The 25,488-nt window shown below is 43.8% G+C and overlaps 1 protein-coding gene across 2 annotated transcripts in view; it reads left to right on the forward strand.

Moving 5' to 3' along the window:
- bcar1 (BCAR1 scaffold protein, Cas family member) overlaps positions 1-22,614 on the forward strand; it is a 251,279-nt gene extending 228,665 nt beyond the window's left edge. For both annotated transcript variants that reach the window (XM_073069939.1, XM_073069938.1), the window contains exons 4-7: positions 936-1,058; positions 3,386-4,639; positions 16,285-16,374; positions 20,118-22,614. In XM_073069939.1, the coding sequence (XP_072926040.1) occupies positions 936-1,058; positions 3,386-4,639; positions 16,285-16,374; positions 20,118-20,627 (1,977 nt within the window). In that variant the 3' untranslated portion in view covers positions 20,628-22,614. The remainder of the gene's footprint in view (positions 1-935; positions 1,059-3,385; positions 4,640-16,284; positions 16,375-20,117) is intronic.
- The last annotated feature ends 2,874 nt before the right edge of the window (positions 22,615-25,488 follow it).

Genomic DNA, 25,488 nt, shown 5'->3' on the forward strand with positions numbered 1-25,488 from the left:
ATTTCTGCAACCAGCCTGCTGAATATTCACAATCACCTTCGATTTTCAGTTCGTCATTGCTTGTTTTATGATCAGCATACCGTTAAACAGCGTGAGTTCACTCCGATGCTGACAAGTCAACTCTTTCAATACACAATCGAGATCTCCAGTTTCTGCTTTATGGCGTGTTTTTCTACTTTTCATTAACTTCCGTTCATTATCTATGTGAGGTCGCTTCTCAGAACTGTCTGTGGCGTGCAGAGACCTGTGCATTGCCTGGGAACCTACCCAGCATCATGTGGAATTTTCCATTTGTGATATGTTAGCGCTCAAGAAGAATTCCAGATTTCTGAGGTTTTCAGATAAGTGGTGCTCCACGTGTACTCATAAGGTCATGGTTAAGTTTCCTGCTGGGCTCACACACGCTATAAAGGAAAGAGCGTCAGGAATAGATTATTCAACCCATTAAGCCAGTTCAGTGGAAGTCACCGTCAGATCATTGTGGTGACAAAGATACAGCTCTTTTCCTTTCCCTTAAAGGAAAGAAAGGTTGTAAACTGATGGCTTTATATCCCTTTGTAAAGAAACTGCTTCTCGTGTCTATAATCAACCTGTAAAAGTATTGCAGAATACAAGATGGATATGGAGTATAGGGAATGTACTATGCATAGTGAAGGTCACGGGAGTTTAACTATTCAGTGGGGGTATGGAATAAATGCAATTCTTAAAGAATTTGCATCAACCTCAGTGGGAGATGGGACACAAAGCCTTCTTGCTTGTCATGACGGATGCTTTTGGACATATCCGTTGGTTTAGTTGCAGTAAGGAAATGGTGCCTGATTCTTTCTAGATAAAGTTCTTGGAGAAACATTTGTACGCACAAGCACCAATTTTACAGGATTAATAGTGTCTAAAGTCTGGAAATCAATATTTTAATCTCGGTTCCTTTCTGTCAGGTATATGATACTCCTCCCATGGCAATGAAAGGTCCTAACAACAGAGATAAATCACAGGAAATTTACGATGTTCCCCCCAGTATAGAAATGAATCCACAGCACCAGCTCCAGACTCAACAAATGGTGAGTACCTAGTTCTTCTCAGAAAATGTGTTTATGTCTGTTGACTGCACGGTGGAATATTGCGACACTGTTGTTTGAGTTATTGTGTCTGTCTGCCTGAAAAGAAACTTGGGATTGCAAATTGGATTTCCTGCAGGTGACCTACTTATTCCTGGCAGCTGTGCATGGATTGTTGAAGAAGGAACATGGGTAGTCTATGAGAACGACCTGTTCATAGTCACGCATGTGCAGATACACGTGCACACTCACATAGAACTAGACCACCAATATCAAGTCTATGAGATCTACCCCCTACCTTTGAATTCAGTGAAGGGGAAAGAATGGAGAAAATGTATTTTGGAAAGCAAATTAGAAGGGGGGGGGGGCCCACTATTGGCTTCTCAGACTGGCACGGTTTTTAAAGCTAGCATATGTAGAGCCCCACTGGTATTTGGAGCAGATGTCTTTTCCAGATTAGTGCCCCATTCTCAGAGTTCATCATTCCTGCTAAATAAAGTCTCATTTATCAGAACAATTTGATATTCCCTGTGTACTCTGGGCCAGGCTATGTGCTGTGATTTTTTTTAAACGTATGATACTGTGATTAGTTCAGTTAATACGCCATGTTATCTTGGCTTCCACGTTGTTGATCTCTCCCGAAACTTTTATACTTACCGATCATCAGGTAGTGTGAACCGGTGGGACGTAAGAGGGATCCTCTTGTTTCATGTACAGGATAGTTCAGTCTTGTGTGTTCGTTCTATTACATTGAGCTTTGTAATTCATTTTCCAGATGGAGCCCCCATGCAGAGTGAACTGATCAGTCTTGTCAAGGGAGGCCCCTAGTCATTGCCAACAGCAGCTGACTCAAAGTGACAAACAGCACATTGATGCTTAAAGCTGTAGTTGGTCCTGCTGCCAGTAACTGCACAGAAATAACTGGGATGGGAGGGGATTTATGAATGCACCAGTGATGGCCTTTAAATCGAGCAGGATTTGTTCCTGTTAATGCAGTCTATTCCATTTTACCAACTAAGGTCACAGCCCCTTGACCTAGTCTCCATTGGCGAGACCGCCGTGTGCAGGAAATACAAGGGGCAAATGCATCAGGAGTGATCTGTGACAGAAAGTGCTCCATCCAATGGCATCGTGAATGGGGCTTTCACAGGCATCCAAACACCGAACTGGTGCCAAAATTGCTTTCTATGAGTGGCCAATGCATAAGACGTGGACACTAGGCCCAATTTCTAGGCATGTCCTTTAAACATGTCAACTTGCATTTAACAGGACCTACCGATTTTGGGGTTGGCATGGTGTGCAGATCAGATAGATCATCTAGTGGGGTCATAGGACTTTCTGCAGATAGCCCGGTTTCCACCCAAGATAAATATCATTAAAACTCCTGATTAAATGCAAGATCTAGGATCCTCGATCAGCCTTGATGGTGTGTCAGTGCACAGCCCAAACAAGCAGTGGAAATGTAGACTGTATTATGTGGTACCCTCTATTCCCCCCAAAGATATTTTTGCTGCAAGAAACTTATCACAACTATTTCTCTTTTGCTTAAAATTTGAAAGCAATTAGACTTTTGGCCTACCGATAGCCTCTTGCTCTCCCCATCACTGAGGTTGGGCAAGGCTCTGACTTTCCTGGGGATTACAGGGCTGGTGCCTTTAGTCACCTCTGCAGGAACGAGCTGTCCGCCCTTGATGGACACCAGGAGACCAGCCTGCCTGCTCATTGATAACTGGTTTATTATAGCCAGATAGGATGAAGAAACCTTGTTTTGCATGTCGCGCATACAGATAATTTCAAAACACAAGTATGTTCCGATAATGCAAGGTATAAACAATACCAGAATGCAGTATATAGTTATAGAGGAAGTGCAGTGCTGTATTATGGTGCAAGGGACACTGCTGGGTAAACTATGAGATCAAGAGGTCTGTTTAAGAGTCTTATGATAGTGGGATAGACTCTATGTGTCCTTGATTCTGCAGATCGGTGTTTCCAAGCTTCTTCTCATTGGCGGGGGGGGGGGGGGGGGTGGGGGGGTCTTTGATTATATTGGCTAATCTCCCAAAGCAGCAGGAAGGGTAGACAGTCACTGGATGGGAAGGCAGGTTTTTCTGATAGACTGGGCTGTGTCCACAACCCTCTGAGATTTCCTGCGGTCACAGGCAGAGCAGTTGCCATACCAGACCATATTTTATCTGGATAGAATAGATGCCCAGCGTAAGGGGAGAATACCCAGAATCTTAGCCCCCGACCCTGGCTGGTCAGGTGGTGCTGAAATTTGAAGAATATATCTCAGTAGCTGAAAGATTGTATTTCCTTTTCTTTTCATGCAGGTCTACGACTTCCCACCATCTGTAAGTAAGGATGTTACCGATGGCCCTGTCTCTGAAGATACGTATGATGTTCCACCATCATTCTCTCACAGGACACCGAAGAGCGCAGATCCCTTGAGGTTCGCATCTCAGACACCTGCTCCACATGACAACTATCCACTTGATGATGTCTACGATGTACCTCCACCAGCTGGGAAACTAGCAGACACGTCCCTCAACCAGGAAATCTATGATGTTCCTCCAAGTCAGAAGATACTTGGAGGATATCAGACATCCATACAGGATGTCTACGATTTCCCGAGGGATCTAGGTGTTCCATCCTCTGGAGGGAAGGTCCCCTCTGCCGAGGAGTCCGCTGGGGATTACGTTTATGACGTGCCCCCTCAGGTGTGCAGAGATGCCGCCACAGAAGAAATCACTAGCAGCTTCAAAAGACTTTCAGCTTCCAGCACAGGGAGTACAAGGAGCAATGTTTCAACATCTTCGCTTGACGTCATTCCTGTTAAAGAATCCTCAAATGCCTTGCCCAAGCCAAGTAGTAAGGAGCTTAACCTGGACCTGGAGGTAGCCATGGAGATACTGGCAAAGCACCAGCAAAGTGTGGAGAGCTCTGTTTCCTATCTCATGTCCTTTGTTGTCACCAGCTGGAGGAGTCGAGAGCATATGGAGGCCAACGTGCAGAACATCAAGGCTGGGGTTGAAAGAGTGAAGAACTCTGTCAAGGACCTTCTGGAGTTTGCGCGCGGAGCGGTTGCAAACTCGACCCAAGCGACTGATCGCACTTTGTACACGAAGCTAAGCAAGCAGGTGCAGAAGATGGACGATGTCTACCAGCTGCTGCTCAAGTACAGCCAGGCTCTGGATAACTGCAGCTGGGCGCTGAACGTTTTAGTAATGAACAAGCAAAACTCCGCCGATGACCTTGACCGATTTGTGATGTACTCGCGGGGCATCCCCGACGATACCAAGCAGCTTGCCTCATTCCTTCACGGCAATGCTTCCTTGCTTTTCAAACGGACAAAGCAGCAGCAGGGAGATAAGTCCAGCGTGCCCCTGCCTGGCCTCGAGAGCGTCAGCCACTCAACAAATAACAACAGCATAACAAATTACCAGACAGGATTAACAGACAAGGCCAATATTCAGGCAAGGCCTTTACCATCCCCTCCACGATACACGGCTGAAGGCTCTCCAGATACGCAGTACGACAACAACGGCAGCGGCTGGATGGAGGACTATGACTACGTCCACTTGCAGGTTTGTGACGATCACTCTCTGTTACCATAGCCGCAGATGGTTTTGGGTTTATTGTCCTGTGCACAAGTACGGTCAGGTACGTTTACAGGGAAGAGCTTTCAGCAGCACCATAGGCACAGAATATGAACGGTGCATAAAATTAAGCCATGCAGTGGAAACAATAAACTTAGTGCATGAAGGAGACACAAGTCCATGGCGGTCGGTGCAAGAGATGGTCTGTGGTGTACTGCTGCTGAGCTTGGGTTAGGGTTGCACAGGTAAGTTAAAGGTAGTTGCAGGAAAGTAGCCGATCCTGAACTTGCTGGTTTGGGACCTCGTGCTTCTGCACCCTCTGCCTGATTGTGAACTCGGTGGGGAAGTAAACCAGGGCCTGGGCCTCTGCTGTTGGACCAGGCAGGTTTGTGGTGTCAGAATAAACTTTAGCTATAATAGAGTGCCAGAGCTGACTTCAGTTTGTGCACCGGTTAAAGAGTGAGCGTACTCGGGTGGAAGCAGAAATAATGCTGTCAGTGGAAAATAATCAACCCAGATTAAATTTGAGGAAGAAGTTCAGTACACCACTAGAAACGTCTTTAAAGGAAAGACCACCGTCAGCTTTATACGTTGCTCATTCAGAGAGGATTAGGTTTCTGCTGTTTGTCCTCCTCTTTGCATCGTTCTGTTTATTTTTCTAGCATGCTCTCGATTAGAAATGATTAGTTTTCTGAAATGGGAAGCAGTCCCTTAACCTGCCTTCCTCAGGATAGGCATGCAGCAGCTGTCTTCACAGAAGCATGTTTTACAATGTGCCGGCCTCACCACTGACAGTACCTGGGTGTGTCGTGTCCAGTCAGCCGGCAAATGGACGCCTGTGAAGGAGGCATACGGCAGTGGTGCTATGGTTAACGTCTCGGTCTAGTAATCTCAAGATGTGGACTAACTCCCACCATGTCAGCTGTAGATTTAAAATTCAGTTGAATACTGTGGAAATTGAGAATGGGGTATGTGTGGTGTGGCTGCGAGGAAGGGTTATGAAGAGAATCCCATCAAGTAATATTGATAATGTAAACTACCAGGCTGCTGTTACAATCCTTCTGATTTACCCATGTCCTTTACAGGATAAATCCTTGCCTGGTTTGGTCTACCTGTACCCTGATGTGACCTCGCAAGTCACTCAATTGTATTGTGGCAAGCAGAGAAGGAATATAATGGGTTAGATGATGGTCGTTGAATTTGCCGAAGTTGTCCCTAGTCCAGTTTGTTTTACAATGCCCTCCTCTCAGATATCTGGGGACCGGTGTCTAAGCTGAGGGAGATGTCAGCAGTTGTCTTCACAGAGGCCTGTTTTACAATGAGCTGGTCTCCTCACTGACAGTACTTGTCCATTCGGCAGATGAACGTCGTCAGCCATGTTTGTGTGGGGAATGATAGGCCGTAGGGTTTCACGTGATGTACGTTCAGTTGCTACTGTTGGGCCACCGCACGACACGGATGCCCGATTTTCAGCTGTCACACAATATCTTTTTAATATTCAGTGGGGAGAGTGGACTTGCGGCCACAGAGACTGTGCAGTGATCACTTCCACCTGTGCTGGTGCAGGGGCACATTTGTGGATAGGTGGGAGGGAGTAGGTCTCAATGCTGACTCCGGATCCTGTGAACTATTGTTACATCAGCCAATGTATCAATGTTCCTCTGTGTTGAGCAACCCTTGGGAGAGACAGTGAGAATAGCAGAGAACTGTGGATGCAGAACTCCGGTGTCCAGCAGCGAGATTTGCTCGGTGGCACCAATCCTGGCCGGGCTGACTAAGCCCAGGAGGACCACCATGCTTGACTGGCTCTGCAATAGGCAATGAATGAACCAACTACAACAGGTACCAGTACATCTGCTCGCCCTCACCAGTGCACCAGATGCATCGTCTATGGAAGGGCCAGCAGAAGTGACCGTTGCACGGTGTCTGTGGCCAGGAGTCCTGTCTTCTGACTGGAATTGTCCTCCGTCGTACTGTCCAGCTGGAATTTGGGCATTCTTGTCACGCTGTGGACCAATAGCAGCAAGGATCAGAGATCAACTTTATTCACCATATACAATTACACATATTGGGAATTTACTGAGGTGTGTTCATCAGGGTGAGACAGCCAACATTCAACAATGAAAAAGAGTTATAAAATATCTAATAAAGTTAGAGGTTAAAGGATGGACATGGAATAAAACCTGCATAAATAAATAAATAAATGCCAGCGTGCATATACAATGTACACTGCATTATAAAAAGAGATTTGAAGTGTTTACAGTGCATTGGCAGGGGCAATAGATAGAGGGGATGGGGTGGGCTAACTGGAATGATTGATCAGATTAACAGAATGTACACTGCCATAATACAGAAGCTTGTGGCCTGGCATGTTCCCCACTCTTACATTCTATCAATGGTTTTGTGCCAGGAATGGATACAAGACTGTAAGACATAGGAGCAGAATTAGGCCATTTGGCCCATTGGGTTTGCTCCGCCATTCAATCATGGCTGATCCTTTTGTCCCCTCCTCAGCCCCGCTCCCCGGCCTTCTCCCCGTAACCTTTGATGCTGTCTCTAATCAAGAACCTATCAAGCTCTGCCTTAAGTACACCCAGTGACCTGGCCTCAACAGCTGCCTGTGGTAACAAATGCAACAAATTCACCACCCTCTGGCTGAAGAAATTTCTCCTCATCTCTGTTTTAAATGGACACCTCTCTATCCTGAGGCTGTGTGCTCTTGTCCTAAACTTTCCCCACCATGGGAAATACCCTGTCCACATTTACTCTGTTTAGGCTTTCCAATATTCAAAAGGTTTCAATGAGATCACCCCACCCGCCCATCCTTCTAAATTCCAGCGAGTACAGACTCAGGGCTATCAAACATTCCTTGTATGATAACTCTTCCATTCCCAGAATCATCCTTGGGAACCTCCTCTGAGCCCTCTCCAATGCCAGTACATCTTTTCCAAGATGAGAAGCTCAAAACTGTTCACAATACTTAAGGTGAGGCCTCACCAGTGTCTTATAAAGCCTCAGCATCACATCCCTGCTCTTGTATTCTAGTCCTCTTGAAATGAATGTTAACATTGCATTTGCCTTCCTCACCACCAACTCTATCTGCAAGTTAACCTTCAGGTTGTTCTGCACAAGGACTCCCAAGTCCCTTTTCATCTGAGATTTTTGGATTTTCTCCCTATTTAGAAAATAGTCTGCGCACATTTATTTCTACTACCAAAGTGCATGACCATGCATTTTCCAACATTGAATTTCATTTGCCACTCTCTTTCACATTCTCTTAGTCTAGGTCCTTCTGCAGCCTCCTGTTTCCTCAACACTACCTGCCCCTTCACCAATCTTCGTATCATCTGCAAACTTTCCAACAAAGCCATCCGTTCCATCATCTAAATCATTGATATACAGCATAAAGTGGTTCTAAACAGCGACCCCTGTGGAACACCACTAGTCACTGGCAGCCAGCCAGAAAAGGGAAAAAAGTAAAAATACAACTGCAGATGCTGTGGATCAAAGAATACGTACACAATGCTGGAAGAACTCAGCAGGTCAGGCAGCATCCGTGAGAAGAGAGTAGCCAATGTTTCAGGCTGAGACCCTTCACCAGGAATGGGGAGGAAGAGAGGACCGAAGCCCAGTAATAGAGATAGGGGAGGGGGTAGGGCCTAGAGGCGCCAGGTGGAAAACCAATCAGAGGAAAGATAAAGGGGGGAGGGGATAAGCATGAAAGAACTGTAGAGATAAAGAAGCAGAAAGTTGAAAGGGGAGAGAGGCATAGAGGGACCTGGGATAGTGGAGGGGGAGGGAATTACCGGAAATTGGAGAATTCAATGTTCATACCACCGGGCTGGAGGCTACCCAGACGGTAGATGAGGTGTTGCTCCTCCAACTGACTCCCATAACTATCTTAACTATAACTCTTCCCACCCTGCCCCATGCAAAAATGCCATTCCCTATTCCCAGTTACTCTGTCTGTGCCGCATCTGCTCCCAGGATGAGGCTTTCCGTTCCAGGACTTCTCAAATGTCCTCTTTCTTTCAGGATCGTGGTTTCCTTTCTGGTGTCATCAAAGATGCCCTCACCCGCATCTCCTCCACCTCCCGCACTTCAGCCCTTAACCCATCCTCCCGTCACCACAACAGGGACAGGGTTCCCCTTGTCCTCACCTACCACCCCACCAGCCTCCGGATCCAACACATTATCCTCCGCAACTTCCGCCACCTTCAACAGGACCCCACCACCCAACACATCTTTCCCTCCCTACCCCTCTCAGCTTTTCGCAGGGATCGTTCCCTCCGCGACTACCTGGTCCACACGTCCCTCCCCACAGAACTCCCACCCGGCACTTATCCCTGTAAGCGCAAATGCTACACCTGTCCCCACACCTCCCCCCTTACCACCATTCCGGGCCCCAGACAGTCCTTCCAGGTGAGGCAACACTTCACCTGCGAGTCTGCTGGAGTCGTCTATTGCATCCGGTGCTCCCGGTGCGGCCTCCTCTACGTCGGCGAGACCCGACGCAGATTGGGGGACGGCTTCGTCGAGCACCTACGCTCCGTCCGTCACAATAGACAGGACCTCCCGGTTGCCACCCACTTCAACCTTGCCTCTTATTCCCATCTAGATATGTCCATACATGGCCTCCTCTACTGCCATGATGAGGCCAAACTCAGGCTGGAGGAGCAACACCTCATCTACCGTCTGGGTAGCCTCCAGCCTGGTGGTATGAACATTGAATTCTCCAATTTCCGGTAATTCCCTCACCTTCCCCTAACCCAGGTCCCTCTCTGCCTCTCTCCCCTTTCAACTTTCTGCTTCTTTATCTCTACAGTTCTTTCATGCTTATCCCCTCTCCCTCCCCCTTTATCTTTCCTCTGATTGGTTTTCCACCTGGCGCCTCTAGGCCCTACCCCCTCCCCATCTCTATTACTGGGCTTCAGCCCTCTCTTTCCCCCCACTCCTGATGAAGGGTCTCGGCCCGAAACGTTGGCTACTCTTTTCTCACGGATGCTGCCTGACCTGCTGAGTTCTTCCAGCGTTGTGTACATATTCTTATAGCCAGAAAAGGATCTGTCTATTCCCACTCGCTGTCTCCTACCAATCAGCCAGTGCTTTAACCATCCCAGTGACTTCCCTGTAATACCATAGGTTCTTAATTAGGTAAGCAGCTTCATGTATGGCTGCTTGTCAAAGGCCTTCTGAAAATCCAAATGTACCACATCCACTGCATCCCCTTTATCTATCCTACTTGTAATCTCCTCAAGAAATTCCAACAGGTTCGTCAAGCAAGATGCCATCACTGGGCCCAGCAACCATCAGTATTGCAAGGGTCATCATTGATCAGAAAGCCAACTGGATCAACCACACAAGCAGGTCAAAGACAGGCTATCCTGCATCACTGCCTGATGAACTTTAAACCTCTTCCCCACTTCCAAGACACGCATCAGGAATGCAATGGTATGCTCTCCACTTGCCTGTGTGAGTGCGACACCAACAGCTCTCTAGATGTTCAACACCACCCAGCACGAAAGCAATCTGCATGACTGGCAGCCAAACAGTATGTTTGTTCCCTCAATCAATGGTGCACGTTGGCTTCAGTTTGTATTGTCCACAGATTGCTCTTCGCTTGCACACTCTGGCTGCTCCCAAAAGCACATCCCAAACCTGTGACCACCGCCACAAAAAACACCGCCAACCCAATCTGTCAGTATGTCGTCTTGCAACGTGGCTGGCTGTAAATCTTGACCTCCTGACCGAACAGCACCAGAAGGAATCCAGCAGATTGAGAAAGTAACTCACCACCTCCTTCCTGAGGGCCTATGGGAATGGCCTTGCCAGTGAGGCCCACCCATCCCTGTTGCCACTGATGGCCCAGTTTCTGAAATGATTCTGGCAGCTTATGCATACTTGGCTGCAGGCTTGAGAGAGTTAACTTGACATCATCAGTCAAGAAGACAGGCACACTTTAGATTAAAAAAAACAACAGATTCACAAGTCTTTCACAAAATCATTTGTGAGGCAGGGAGTTGTGGCTCCTAAAGATGTTTGGGGATCACTTTGGTTCATTGTTTTAGTCTGTTAAAGTAATGCTTTGTAAAAGGTTTATTGCAGATAAATGTGCAGAGATGACCTGGGATGTTATTATAATTGGACTTCTAATCCGTGAGTTTTTGTAATCACTGTCGTCTCTTCGTTATGAGAAGTCACCTCAGCTGCTGGAAAGACCTACAATCCGTCAGCCTTCCAGATGAGTGTAAGATGGAGATGAGCACAGGCAGGGTGAATGCATGCAGTCTTTGTCCCAGGGAAAGGGAATGTAATAGAGACAGATATAAAGGGGTTCAGAGGGGAAGCTTCTTCATCCATGGAGTGATGGAAATACAGGCAGAGGAAGTGGCTGAGACGGGTAGATTGACAACATCTAAAAGATACCTGGACAGTTACATGGATTAAGAAAAGGTTTACAGTGATGTGGGGTAAGAGAGGGCAGTTGGGACAAACTCTGATTGGAGTCTTTGTCTTTGTGCTGAAGGGACAGCTTCCATCCTCTATAACCCCGTGGTTGCAATTTGTGGGATAAGATATAAAGATATAAAATGGCAGGAGTCCAGCGTATGTCTCCCTCCTAAATGGTCGCAAGTTTAAGTCTGCCATGGGATGTACTCGTAGAATCCAAGAATTGCTGGGGCAACTTATGATAATCCCTTTGCTCTTTCTCCACACTGCCACTCATTCCTCTCTCTCAAGCACCTATTCGATCTCATTTTGAAAGCTTTTGCCCCGTTATCAGGGAGTGAGTTTGAGACCAGTACAATCATCCATCTTGTACCATTTGCCCAATCTCTGATCCCTCCTGCTGTCTAACCATTGACCCCTTAATACACAGCCTTTTTCTCCATCTCATGTTTTTGCTTTTCATCACGACAATAGCAGTTGCTATTCCTAACTGCATGATGGAAGAGAAATCTTTAGAGATGTTCGAAACAATAAAGGAGAAAAAAAATGTGACCATTTCACCTCTTTGTTAGCCTGGTGCACAATGTTCATGCTGGTTTCCTTCAATTAGTCAGAAATGATCAAAAAGTCATTAGAACTGCATTATATTTTACATTTACTGATTATTTATATCAGTCTCTTCAAGAAAATTAAAGCTAAAATTGTCGGATTCAGATGGGTATGGTTAAATTAAATGTACAAGCATTAAATCGTTCATCCTATTATTTTTAATTTAGATGTAAATTTTGTTTCAAATTATTGTTTTCCTTTTGTTGAGGTAGAGAAGTCAAAGGATTCCAGAAAGCAGTGGGTTGTGTGATGTGGGGTAGATAGGTGGGGCTGAGGTTACAGAGCCTCGTGGGCCAAGATGGTGGAGAGATGTGGGGGGAAAATGGCAAAAGGATCAAAAGCCAGCTGAGCCAGACAACACCAGGAAATGTGCAAGTGCGGAATATGCAGGGTTCACGACCTTGTGATAAAGTTATAATTGAGGAAAGGGAAGCAAGGGGACTGATACATTGTGCCTTGATGTGATCGAGATCTCAAATAAAGGTTCTCGCTGGTTTACACTTGCGTGCGAGTTTCTCTACCATTTAAAAATTGAAGCTTTTTATTGTCACCTTGTTAGACGGTGAATTCTTCAGCATACAAAATGACTTCAAATTTATCATAATGATGCAATAACGAATGCTACATTTAAATTAAAAATGCAGGGGTTACTTTCAATCTAATAATGTTAGTAATTTTCGTCATTAAAGGATTTGGCACAACAAAGTGAGAGTAAAATAGAATGCCATTCCAAAAGTAATTTAGTTTAAGAAAACATGAAACATTGTGTAACCAGGCTAATAAAGAAGTTAAACTGTTCTTGCTGTTATCACAATCCTCTTTTTTCATCTCCCTTAATCCCCACATCATTGCTTTTGGTTAACGACAAAGTAAGATAGTCTTTCTTTATCTTGATAAGTACTAAATTGGGAGCACCTTTATCAGTCCGGATGAAAAGTTTTTAACCTAAGACATCAACTGACCATTTCGCTCTACATATGCTGCATGAATGGTTGAGTTTCTCCAGCAGATTGTTGCTCCAGATTCCAGCATCTGGAATCTCCAATGTCTTCTTGGAAGCACATTTATCACCTGCTCAGTTTATAACCACTCCTTACAGATTGAAAGAGATAATCCATGTGCACGTTACCATAGTGGGTAAAATAACCGCAGCATTTGTAAATCTATCTTTGTTTTAGAAAATAAAGTTTATTTTGTTAAGACTTGGTCTTACAGCGCCACCTAGTGGTATTGGGTTTGCTATTGCATGCAATAAGATGGCTTCTTCCAGTAGGTTTAAAATGGGGCTGACTTTGCTCTCCATTTCTGTCAGACAGTCTTAATACTTGACTCGACTTCAACCTCTTCACAACCTGTGCAAAGTTGTGGGTCTGGAAATTCATCTTTTTTTAGACCTGAGAGAATTTGTATGTTTTAAAATGAAGTATTACACTCTTGTTTTTTGCCTTAATGTCCTTGTTACTGTAATCAGAGCTTCCATTTCGAGTTTGGCAGGATGCAGGGCGTATTGTCCCTCTGGAACCTTTCTGATCTTCTTAGGTTGTTGGGAGAGAAGGAAAAAAACTGTGAAAATGTCTGTATATTTGTTAAGTTTTGCTGACTTTAGTAATGCAATGGATCTGAGATCCAGTGTCAGCATATTTATCCCCCTTTCTGATTTTCACTAAAAGTAGGAAACAGGAGCCCTTATTTGATTTCCTAACCTAGCCACCCATCACACCTCTAAATGGGTTCTTTTTCCCTGCTTCAAGACCTGATCCAAGCACAAGGTTGTGGACCATTTCCTCACCGGTAGTAGGCACTGCACATGTGTGTTCCCTGATGTTGCCCGGTTCACAATGTTGTTTTTGGTGTCTCAACCTGAAACATTGACTACCCCTTTGCCTCGTCAGATGCTGTTTGACCTTCTGAATTCCTGATCTGTAGACTCCTACGTTTGCCCATTTGCTTTATGCCAGTGTTGACAGAATTCCCTCTCTTAAGTATTTTGCCATTCTATCTGTTGTCTTCAGGATGCTCTTAATTGTGCTCAACCACAGACTGCTGCAACATTCATGGACTCAGGACCTTGGACTATATATTGTTTGTGTGAACTGTATTTTACTGCTGTCATATGTGCTATATGTGCCGTGTGCTGTGTGTGACTGTTGGCACTGTGTTTTGCACCTTGGCCCCGGAGGAACACTGATTCGTTTGGCTCTATTCATATATTGTTGAATAACAATTAAACTTGAACATGAACTTAAAATTTTCCTCCTTGCGGAATACATGAAATTCTGTTCTATGATATGTGGGCACTGACAGTTCAGTCAATAATTTTAAAATCCCAAGTGACAGATTTTGGTAGACAAAGGGTTAAAATGTCATTAAACCAAGGTTCAGTGTACTCATCAAATGTGGAACAGGGTCAAGAGTCTAGTTCAGTTTTTATGTTCTATCTCAATGGACTTCTATTGCTTTAATTGTTTTCTAAAATTAATAACTTATTACCCAGAATTTAATTCAAATTTGATAAATTGGTTTCGGATATCAGAAGTCCCTGTGTTTAACGGCTGAAAACAGAAGGAAGTGGTAAAATAAATGTTTCTCAGAATGTGACTTGTAGATATTAGATTTACCCAGAGGTCAGAGTGTGGTGAAGAACATACCCAAGTTTTGTAGATAACCCAAAGCTAGGAAATGTGTCAAAAAGAGGACAACAGTAGACTGGTAGAAGACTAAGGTATGAAAATCAAAAAATCAGCGGATGGAGGAAACTTGAAATATAAACAGAAAATGCTGGAAATGTTCAGCAGCATCTTTGGGCATAGAAAGAATTAATGTTTCAAGTTATCAGAAGAGATCCTGAATGGGCAGCTAGTTCTATAGAAGGCACTGTATATCGTCTGAATTGCACTGTTCCAACGGTTGTGCAGGAACCATATGAGGTGGTTACCTGCAAAGTGGCAGGGCGTGTCGAAGGAATGGTTAATAAGTGTGTGGGATCCTGGAAATTATGACTGGAGGCATGGAGTACAAGAACAGGGAGGTGCTTTTGAATTTATAGGAAATATTGGTTAGGCCACAACTCCAGCTGCACTACAGTAAATCTTCCGTTTATGAATTGACTCTCTTTAATTACAAAGACGTTTGCTGTTACAGCCACAGTGTGACACTCTCTGCTCACTGAACCACGCTCTGCTGAAACACCCGTGCTGAATGGCACCCATTTTTTGATTTGTGAAATTCTGCTTTTCCAAGTACCGTACTCATTCCTTTGAAAAATCAAGGCATCCCTGTATTAGATCTGTTTCTGTGATAACCTTACTTGAGGAAGAGGGGAATGGTGCAGAAGAGATTTCTGAGAATTAAAGGTTTATTAATTTATTATCAAAGTACACAACTCTGAAATTCTTCATTTCCAGATAGCCACGAAACCGAGACAGAAAAGAGCACAATCATCAACCTCCAAATCCCTCCTCCCTGCACAAAAAAACAAAAACGGAACAGGCTCATCAATCCCCTAATTGCTTGCACACAATAAAACGCAAAAGATTGGGCAAAAAACACACAATATAAAAAAACTATGACTGAACAAAAGATAGTCTAAGCCGATATCCAAAATGCAGAGAGCATGGGTGACGTTCTCTGGGTGCGGCGGCAGGCCCTTTCCCTCTCCGGCAGCAGAGCGATCCCTCCGTCTGTCAAAAGGCAGTCTCCCCTCTCCAGCAGGACTGAGAGACTTCAGCTGTTTGGTCAGATAGGGACCGTTGCTCCTTCCTGCTTAGTGTAAGGGAGCTTCAGAGCTTTGAAGATGTATAAGGTTTTCGTCGGCTAGATAGAAGGGTCCATCCTGTTAGAGAATAGTTCACGCCCAGGGGGATTTTGGACAAAGAAAGCAAAGGGGATATGAGTTAAATATAGGGGTTTGGAACTGATAGAATTGTTTTTTAAAGTCTGGAGTGACTCCATAGATCAAGTGGACCTATCTGTTGAATCAAACAGTTGTGTTGTTCTCCCTGCTGTTATTTCCTGAACATATTGGGCATTGGCTTTATTAGGGAAGCTCTGAAGCCTTTCCTACTCTCTGCTTTGCGATCCAAACTAATTCTGATCCATGCCGATGTGGGGCATTGACCCGATAGGTCAACAATTCGTTTAACGCACCCCCCCCCCCCACCGATGCTGCTTGACCTTCTGAGTTCAGTGAGCAGTTTGTTCTGTAACCCCGATCTCATCGCTGCAGCGCGACGGGAGATCATTGGCGGGATGCTGGTGCACCTCTTCCCCAGCTCGGGTGCACGGAGACTGGTTGCCATGTCGGCTTTGGCTCGAGTTATTTTGACTGTACACCTGTGAGCAGTGCTCAGTGTCTGTGTCGGGTGCCTCATTCATTTTCACTGTGCGGAATATCTGGCGAGTTGATGCTTGTCATTGTAAGTGATGTGCAGGGATTGTTTTCAACCAGAACGTAAAAGCATTGAATGACGGTGTTATATACCAGCTTCTCAGCACTGCTCTTGCTTGTAGGCCGTGTTTGCCATTAGGACAGGGAGGGCAAGGCTTTAAATGTTGCGCTTTTTGTTCGTTTTTAGGGCAAGGAGGAATTTGAGAAAACACAAAAGGAGCTGCTGGAGAAAGGGAACATCATACGACAAGGCAAAGCCCAGCTCGAGCAGCAGCAGGTGAGAATACCGTACACAATGCAAAAGGAACAGGATATTCATTTAATACCTCTCAGTTGTACAAAGTGATGAGAATTTGACATAACAAAGATGACGAGCCTTTCCATTGGGCTCACCACTCAAATGCATCAGAATGAGGCCTGGACCATCAATATCCGGGAAATATAATGCCCCCCCCCCCCCCTTTCTATCTGTTACGCACAGTGTAGGATTATTGTACCAGGTTGCATTAGTTCTAGGAACTGAATCCTGTTCTGTGAACCTCCTGGTTTTGGGCTGAAATCACTCCTGAAACAAAAACTCCCAAGACTGAAGAATTGGGTGATGTGTATGAAAAGATGCTGCTGAGGGGGAGAAAAATATAAATATAACCCAGCCCCATATTTTACTGGATGGTTTTGTAGTTATATCTTTAAGATTGTTAAGAAGGTTGTTAGCAGTCAATGCAAAACTCCCTCATCTGGCTCCCTCATTGACCTCTGAACTAGGACAGTGGTGGGGATGCTGTGCCTCTTGCACCTGGACTAAGGAGGGAACAGTTACTGTTTTCAATAGCTCCTGGCTGATGCCTGTGGCTACAAATAATGAGAGAGTTCAGGACTATACTTAAAATAGTCATCCGCTAGTTTCTGTCTTACTATGACTCACTGAAAGGACTACCACGTGTGTAGCACTTCAAGCTGGTGCTTTAAGAGAGAAAATGGGTGAAAACTGCAAAGGAACACAGAAACATAGAAAATAGGTGCAGGAGTAGGCCCTTCGGCCCTTCGAGCCTGCACCACCATTCAGTATGATCATGGCTGATCATCCAACTCAGAACCCTGTACCTGCTTTCTCTCCATACCCCCTGATCCCTTTAGCCACAAGGGCCATATCTAGCTGCCTCTTAAATATAGCCAATGAACCAGCCTCAACTGTTCCCTGTGGAAGAGAATTCCACAGATTCACCATTCTCTGTGTGAAGAAGTTTTTCCTCATCTCAGTCCTAAAAGGCTTCCTCTTTATCCTTAAACTGTAACCCCTTGTTCTGTACCTGCTTTCTCTCCATACCCCCGATCAGTTTAGCCACAAGAATTCCACAGATTCACCATGTGTCTTCCCATCCACTGGTCCTCACCTGTACGTTTCTAAAGTTGCAGGGAGTTAGTTTCCTGAGTGTTTGTTTCTCCTGTGGAGTTCAGTGTGTAGGGAATTGTTTCTCTGGTTTTTCTCCTGATAGTCCATTTACGATTTGATGGAGCTGACCATGGGGTTTACTGGTGTTGATTCCTGATGTGAACAAAATGTGTATATGTACCTATTTTATAATGCCCATTAAGCCACACAACTTGGCTTATAGACTTGGCTATGGCAGGAGCATTGGCAGGTCAAAGGTCATAAAGACTGTTGGATCCTGGTGCTTTTGTGATCCAAAGGTGGTTGGAGGTTAAGATCGTGGCATAGAACCTGTCTTTTGATTGTTTCATTAAGTGTTACAAGGACAAAGAAGATGAAGAGGGGAGAATGAAGGAAGAGCCGGCGGAAAAGAGAACATGCAAAGATAACATGAAATTCCGCTGATAATATGAACCAGTCAGATAGGCAAATTCCAGTAACACGATACCCATCGCTGAAGCAAAAGTTTCCAGGAAAAATACCAAGACAACTGTAACCACTGAAAAACTTACTAAGCAATCACATGTAGACGTGTGGTTATATAAAAACACATCTGACGTAATAAACTACAAAAGAATTATTCTACAACCGGAACTTGAGAAACTGAGTTGCAGAGAAAGGTTGAATAGGTTAGGACTTTATTTCCTGGAGCGTAGAAGAATGAGGGGAGATTTGATAGAAGTGTATAAAATTATGATGGGTATAGATAGAGTGAATGCAAGCAGGCTTTTTCCACCGAGGCTAGGGGAGAAAAAAACCAGAGGACATGGGTTAAGGGTGAAGGGGGAAAAGTTTAAAGGGAACATTGGGGGGGGGCGCTTCTTCACACAGAGAGTGGTGGAAGTGTGGGATGAGCTGCCAGATGAAGTGGTAAATGCGGGCTCACTTTTAACATTTAAGAAAAACTTGGACAGGTGCATGGATGAGAGGTGTATGGAGGGATATGGGCCAGGTGCAGGTCAGTGGGGCTAGGCAGAAAAACAGTTCAGCACAGCCAAGAAGGGCCAAAAGGCCTGTTTCTGTGATGTAACGTTCTATGGTTCTAACCCAATCCAACAAGAGGCTTCTAAGGTACACAGCTGAGCTGAGTGGATGAGAATGTGCCAGGAGGAGGCCATCAATTAGGAAGGAAGTTGTATGTTAACCTTTATTGTGAAGGTATTTGAATATAGGAGCAAGGAATTGTTATAGAAGTTATATAGGTCTTCAGTTAGACTGCACCTGGAGAATTGTATACAAACTTAGTCTCTTGACCAAAGGAAGGATATCCTTACCATTCATTCGACTGGTTTCAAAGACAGCAGGTTTTTCATATGAGAAGAGGTTCGCTGGACTAAACCTGCGTTCACTACCGTTTAGATGAATGAGAGGAAATCTTATTGAAATTTATAAAGTTCTAAAGCAACAGGCTGGATGCAGGGGTGTTGTTTTCCCTGGTTCAGGAGTCTGAAACCAGGCGTCGCAGAATAAGGGGAAGTTCTGGTGGGACTGAGATGAGAAGAGGTTTCTCCATTCCGAGGGTGCTGAATCTTTGGAATTCTCTGCCCCAGAGGTTTATGGTGGCTCAGTCATTTCAGTTTGTTCAAGATAAGGATCCATAGATCTCTGGATGTTAGGGGGATTCAGCGATGGGGGGAAAAGTCACCGATGTAGAAAATGGTCCACCTGTGCTCCTGTTTCTCACGTTCTGTGGTAAGTTGGAATTGGTTTATTGTTCTCATGTACTGCAACACAATGAAAAGCTTTTCTTGCATATGGTTCATGTAGATCAGATCATTACACAGTGCATTGAGGCAGTACAAGATATAACAATAACAGTGCAAAATAAAGTGCAATAACTACAGAGAGAGTGCAGCGCAGGGAGACAATAAGGTGCAAATTCATAACAAGGGAGATAGTGAGGTCAGAAGACCATTTTGTTATATCAGAGAACCAGTCAATTGTTCTGTAACGGCAGGGTAGAAGCTGTCCTCTAGTCTGGCTGGCACATGCTTTCAGGCTTTTTATCTTCCGTCCACGAGAAGAGAAAATGTCTGGTGTGGATGGGCATCTTCTTGTACTGAGTTAGTGAGAAGTATAGACAGATTCCATGGAGGGGAGGCTTGTTTCTGTGAAATGCTGAGTTGTGTCCACAACTCTCTGCAGTCAGAGCAAAGCCATGATGCATCTGGGTAAGATGCTTTCGATGGAGTTCGTACGGAACGTTCTCGACGTGACTGCGTGAGTTCCTTCCAGGTGCTTCAGTTTCCCTCCACGTCCCAAACACACAGGGTTGGGGTTAGAGAGTTGCGGGCGTGCTACGTTGGCACTGAAAGCACAGTTGACACTTGCGGGCAGCTCAACACAACCTTCACTGATCTGATTTGGTGCAAACGACACACTTCACTGGATGTTTTGATGTACATGTGACAAATAAAGTTATCTTCGTTGATTTAAAAATTGGTAAGGGTCAACAGGAACATGCCAAATTTCTTTAACATCCTGAGGAAACTGTGGTGTTGGTGAACTTTGTTGGCTGTGGCATCTCTGTGTGACAATTTTATAATGTGAGAAAGGATGATTAAGTTTTATTATTTTTGCCTTTTCAGGTTAAACAGTTTGAGCGGCTTGAGCAAGAAGTGACACGACCTATTGAAAATGACCTGTCGAACTGGACCCCAACGCACCAATACGGGCAAGCAAAGAGCAAGCTGAGTCCTTCGGACAAGCAGCTCCTTCTGTTTTACTCAGAACAATGTGAATTAAATGTGACCACATTAATCAATGCCATTGATGCCTTCTTCACCTCCATCAACACCAACCAACCCCCGAAAATCTTCGTGGCTCACAGCAAGTTTGTCATTCTCAGTGCGCACAAGTTGGTCTTCATTGGGGACACACTCTCTCGTCAGGCTAAATCGCAAGAGGTTCGGAATAAAGTTACACACTACAGTAACCTCCTTTGTGAGATGCTCAAGTATATTGTCATTACAACAAAGACAGCAGCGTTGCAATATCCATCTGGTTCTGCTGCCAAAGAGATGATGGACAGAGTTACCGAACTGTCGCACTGTACACATCAGTTCAAGATGATGCTGGGCCAGTTAGCAGCCCTGTAATTCAGAAAGGGAACTGCAGACGAGACTACGTTTTGAGACTGAAATCAAGGACAGCTGTAAATGGATTATTGTAAATATTGACCTTCCACTTACCCATCCAGGGAAGAGAGCTTTTGATTTGTTAGACTCCGCCGTTTCTTATTAATCAGAAGGATATTTAAATTCTAAATGCTGTAGTAGTTCCTTTTTCTCTTTTTAAATGTTATTTTAACATTGCATTCTGTTATACAAAATAGAAATAATTTCATGGTCGATTTTAACTTGTGAACCAATGAGTTCTAGTTTAAACATCATTAAAAGTGAAAGGTGGGTTATTAGATCATTAAAATAGAGCAATTTTCTACTGTGACAATTAACTAAGTCACTTTGTCATTGTCATGGGGTTGTTTTAATTAATGAAACATCTCTGCTGAATTAAAAGTTATATTTCTGTATAACATCATTAACGGCCTCTCTGTGGAGGGGCGAAGAAAATGAGGAGCTAACAAGCAGGTGATAAGCTTACCTGATCCGATTTCATTATATGCTTTAAAAAAAAAAGAAACTGTATTAAAAGTTTTCAGATGGATTTGAATCATACCTCAGTTGGTGGGCAGTATGTGTTCCATTACATTTCAATATTTGTCATTAGTTTTTGCCAGCCCTTTTCAGAAAATGCAAATGAATTGGTGCCTTGAAATTATTAAAAGCTTCTGCTGGTAAACAGAGCTAAAATCATTTGCAGCTTGCATTCACATTGGATCTCATGGTGTGGGGAAGCAAAAAATATTACTGTCATTTTAGTGACGTATTTAAGTTTCTGTGTCTTTTTTATACAAAACTGTATAAAAATATTGTGTTTAACATTTGCAATGAATATATTTGCAAAAGTGATTTGTTGAATAGACCAAGTTGGGTTTCAGCTGAAACAATGACTGGAAAAGTAGGAGAACTTCCTTTGAACTTTTTAACCAAAGACTGCCTAGAGGCATCAGTTTCTACCATTATTGTTGGAACTGCAGTATAACATCAATTTGCTTCAGAGCTGACGGCCTTTGATCAGTCAATTACTGGAGTCCATAATCTTATTACATGACACTAGTTAACATCCCCTTTACATTGCACAAACACTGTTGACAATTGCAGCCATTTGGGTGTACTCTACTTAAATGAGTTTGATGGACCGTGTTTTAAGCTTTAGTTATTCGATCTGCATGTGTTATCATCTAACACACTCCAGATTTCATTTATATATAGAAAATTTTATGTATGTTTGAAATTTTAATGGCTGGTATTTGATGTAATTGGAGGGTTATAACGTTGTAAGAAATGTATCTTTGTTTGTATATGTCTGCACATTATATGAATATAAGCAATGGTGTCTGACAAATGCTGGTCAAAGACTCTTGATGTTGCTTTCATGGAAAATAGATTTCGGCAGCCAGGCTTTAGTCGATGGATGAAGGGGCACAAAGCCCACGTGTGCCGTGCACTGACCTGTACATGGACAGAAGAGGACAATGTAACAAACCAAATCTTGGCACAACAGTTCTGCAATAACTAACATTGTAAAATATTTCCAAAACTTGGGCTCTCGAGATACTGCCCAATGGTGCCAGACTTAACACAGTACTGCTTCAGTAAGTTAATCAGTTAGAACCCATTGCCCATAGAGTATATGTTAAAATTAAACCAACTTATGGGTTAGGAATTGCAATGTAAAAGGGTTTAAAATAATTTTGACATTAATATTCATTGCTGGCGATTTTACAGTCATGCTAGAAACCCCTGGTAGTTTAAAAACTATTTTGTATTTTTTCCTCTATTTTGTTTCTGATCTTGGTGAAACACTACTGTAAATGTGATGTATTCTTTACCGTGCATATTGGTTCATATCCATCAGAATTTTTATTTCTCTCGCAGTGATTGGTTTAGGGTGGCTGTTGACTTTTGTATTATATTCAACTGGATTTATTTTTAATTATTAAACAGGCTTAAGAACCATAAATGTGAGTTGTGTGTTTATGGCCGAGAAAGCAACAAGTGAGATTTTGTTAGTGCACTTTTGGAGCTGTCTTTGACTTTGGGGATCCATTTGGTTTTCAGGAAAAAGCCCTTTTATTGATGCTGTATTGAGTTCCATTATAAAGTCCAGTCATTTCAACTTAAAGCTTTGAATGCTTCTTTAATCAAATAAGCATGAGGTGGGACTGGAAAGAGGATTCCCTGCCACTCAGGTGCTCTGATACATAGAACAGCACAGCACAGTACAGGCCCTTCAGCCCCTCAATGTTGTGCTGGCCTTTTAGCCAATCTAACACTTCACTCCTACATAGCTTTCCATTTTTCTATCATCCATGTGCCTATTTAAGTTTCCTAAATGACTCTGATATGTCTGCTTCTACCACCTCCCCTTGCAGGGTATTCATGCACCCGCCACTCTGTCTTTATAAAAGAAAAACACTAGCTTCTGATATCCCCCGTATACTTTACTCCAAATTCCCTAAAATGGTGCCCCCTGGTATTAGGCATTTCTGCTCTGGGAGAAAGTCTCTGGCTATCTACTCAATCTATGCCTCTTTCTTTTCCTTAAGGGAATACCTTGTCTAACAAATCCATTGGAAAAATCAGACAGGATAGACAAAGGAGAGTCAGTGGATGCTGTGTACTTGGATTTTCAGAAGGCCTTTGACAAGGTGCCACACAGGAGGATGCTTAGCAAGTTAGGAACCCACAGTCAAGTTACTGGCATGGGTAGAGGACTGGCTGACTGGGAGGAGGCAGCGAGTGGGAATAACGGGAGGCTTTTCTGGTTGGCTGCCAGTGACCAGTGCTGTTCCACAGGGGCTAGTGTTGGGACCACTTCTTTTTATGTTACATGTCAATGATTTGGATGATGGAATCGATGGCTTTGTGGCGAAGTTTGTGGACGATACAAAGGTAGGTGGTGGTGAGGAAGCAGAGAGGCTGCAGAAAAACTTTGCCCGTTCTAATGTGTCGAAGTAGTAGATGAAATACAGTGTTGGGGAATGTCTGGTCATGTACTTTGGTAGAAGGAGCAAATGTGTAAACTATTTTCTAAACTGACAGAAAATTTAAAAATCAGAGATGCAAGGGACTTGGGAGTCCTCATGCAGGACACCGTAAAGGTTAACTTGCAGTTTGAGTTGATGGAGAGGAAGGCAAATGCAATGTTAGCATTCATTTCAAGGGGTCTGGAATATAAAAGCAAGGATGTAATGCTGAGGCTTTATAAGGCACTGGTGAGACCTCACTTGGAGTATTGTGAGCATTTTATCTAAGAATGAAAATGACGTGCTGACATTGGAGAGGGTTCAGAGGAGGTTCACGAGAATGATTCCAGGAATGAAAGGGTTATCATATGCGGAGCGTCTGTTGGCTCTGGGCTTGTGCTCACTAGAATTTAGAAGAATGTTGGGGGGGGGGAGTTTGTGGAAGAGGGGGAATCTCATTGAAATCTATTGGATGTTGAAAGGCTCAGATGGAGTGGATGTGGAGAGGATGTTTCCTGTAGTGGAGGAGTTTAGGACCAGAGAGCACAGCTGCAGGATAGAGGGACGACTATTTAGAATGGAGATGAGGAGGAATTTCTTTAGCCAGAGAAAGGTGAATCTGTGGAATTCATTACCACAGGCGGCTGTGGAGCCCAAGTCATTGGGTATATTTAAGGCAGAGGTTGATAGGGTCTTGATTAGTCAGGGCGTGAAAGGTTGTGGGGCAACAGATCAGGGCTGAGAGGGAAAGTGGATTAGCCATGATGGAATGGCATAGCAGACTCAGTGGGTTGAATGGCCTAATTTTGCTGCTATCTCCAATGGTATTATAATTTTATCATCTTGCACACCTCTAGCAAGTCATCTCTCATCCTCCTTCACTCGAAAGAGAAAAGCGCCAGTTCGCTCAACCTTTCCCCGTAAGCCACGTTCTCTACTCCAGGCAGCATCCTGGTAAATAATCTCCACTTCCTCTCGAAAGCTTCCACAGCCTTCTTATAATGAACACAATATTCCAAGTATGGTCTAACCAGGGTTTTATAGAGCTGCGACATTACCTCACGGCCCTTGAACTCAATCTGCCTACTAATGAAGGTAAACACTCCGAGTCCCTTCTTAACAACCTATCAACCTGCACGGCAACGTGTAGATTTTTATGGAGGTGGTCCCAAGATTCCCCTGCTCCTCTGCAGCCAGAGTATTTACGGTACAATTCAACTCCTGATGAATATTGCCAATTATCTACTCCCTCTCCCCACGCTGAACATGTTGACGTTCAGAATCTCCTGGGCAGTTTTCAATGCCAAGGAAAGGTACTTCAACTGACAGTTATACACTTCAGTTACAGTGCTTTATCAATGCTTGGAATGCAATGGCATCTTGAATGTTACTGATGATTCTTCTCAGGACGTCTCCTTTGCAGATAACGGTGTGATGGCTTCAGGTCAGGTAAAAGTGATTTGAATGAAATCTCATCTAAAATCAGATTCCCAATTGCCCTTTATTGCAAATTAAATCACTTGCAAGATAATAGGATACCAGATGAAATATTAGATTTTAAAAAAATGAGTGAGTATTTATTTTTGGAGTTTGAATTATAACTTAAAAATACAGAACAACCTTTGATACATCCCCTGTATGAAGAAACCTGGATAAAGTCAGTAATGCTTGACTATATACTGTATGTTCATTGAAATCCAGTTACTATTTTAGACTATGCCACTTCTTTCACCTAAACAGTAAGCACCACAACAGATGTCCAGGTTTATTTTCCTGTCTCTTTGTAAGGAAATTCATGACCTCTATCATGTATGGGTGTTCCTTCTGACTGCCTTGAGTTCTGCTGCAAGCTATTTTAGTCGAAGCTA

This window comes from Hemitrygon akajei, chromosome 17, assembly GCF_048418815.1.
Source record: "Hemitrygon akajei chromosome 17, sHemAka1.3, whole genome shotgun sequence".
Lineage (NCBI taxonomy): Eukaryota > Metazoa > Chordata > Chondrichthyes > Myliobatiformes > Dasyatidae > Hemitrygon > Hemitrygon akajei.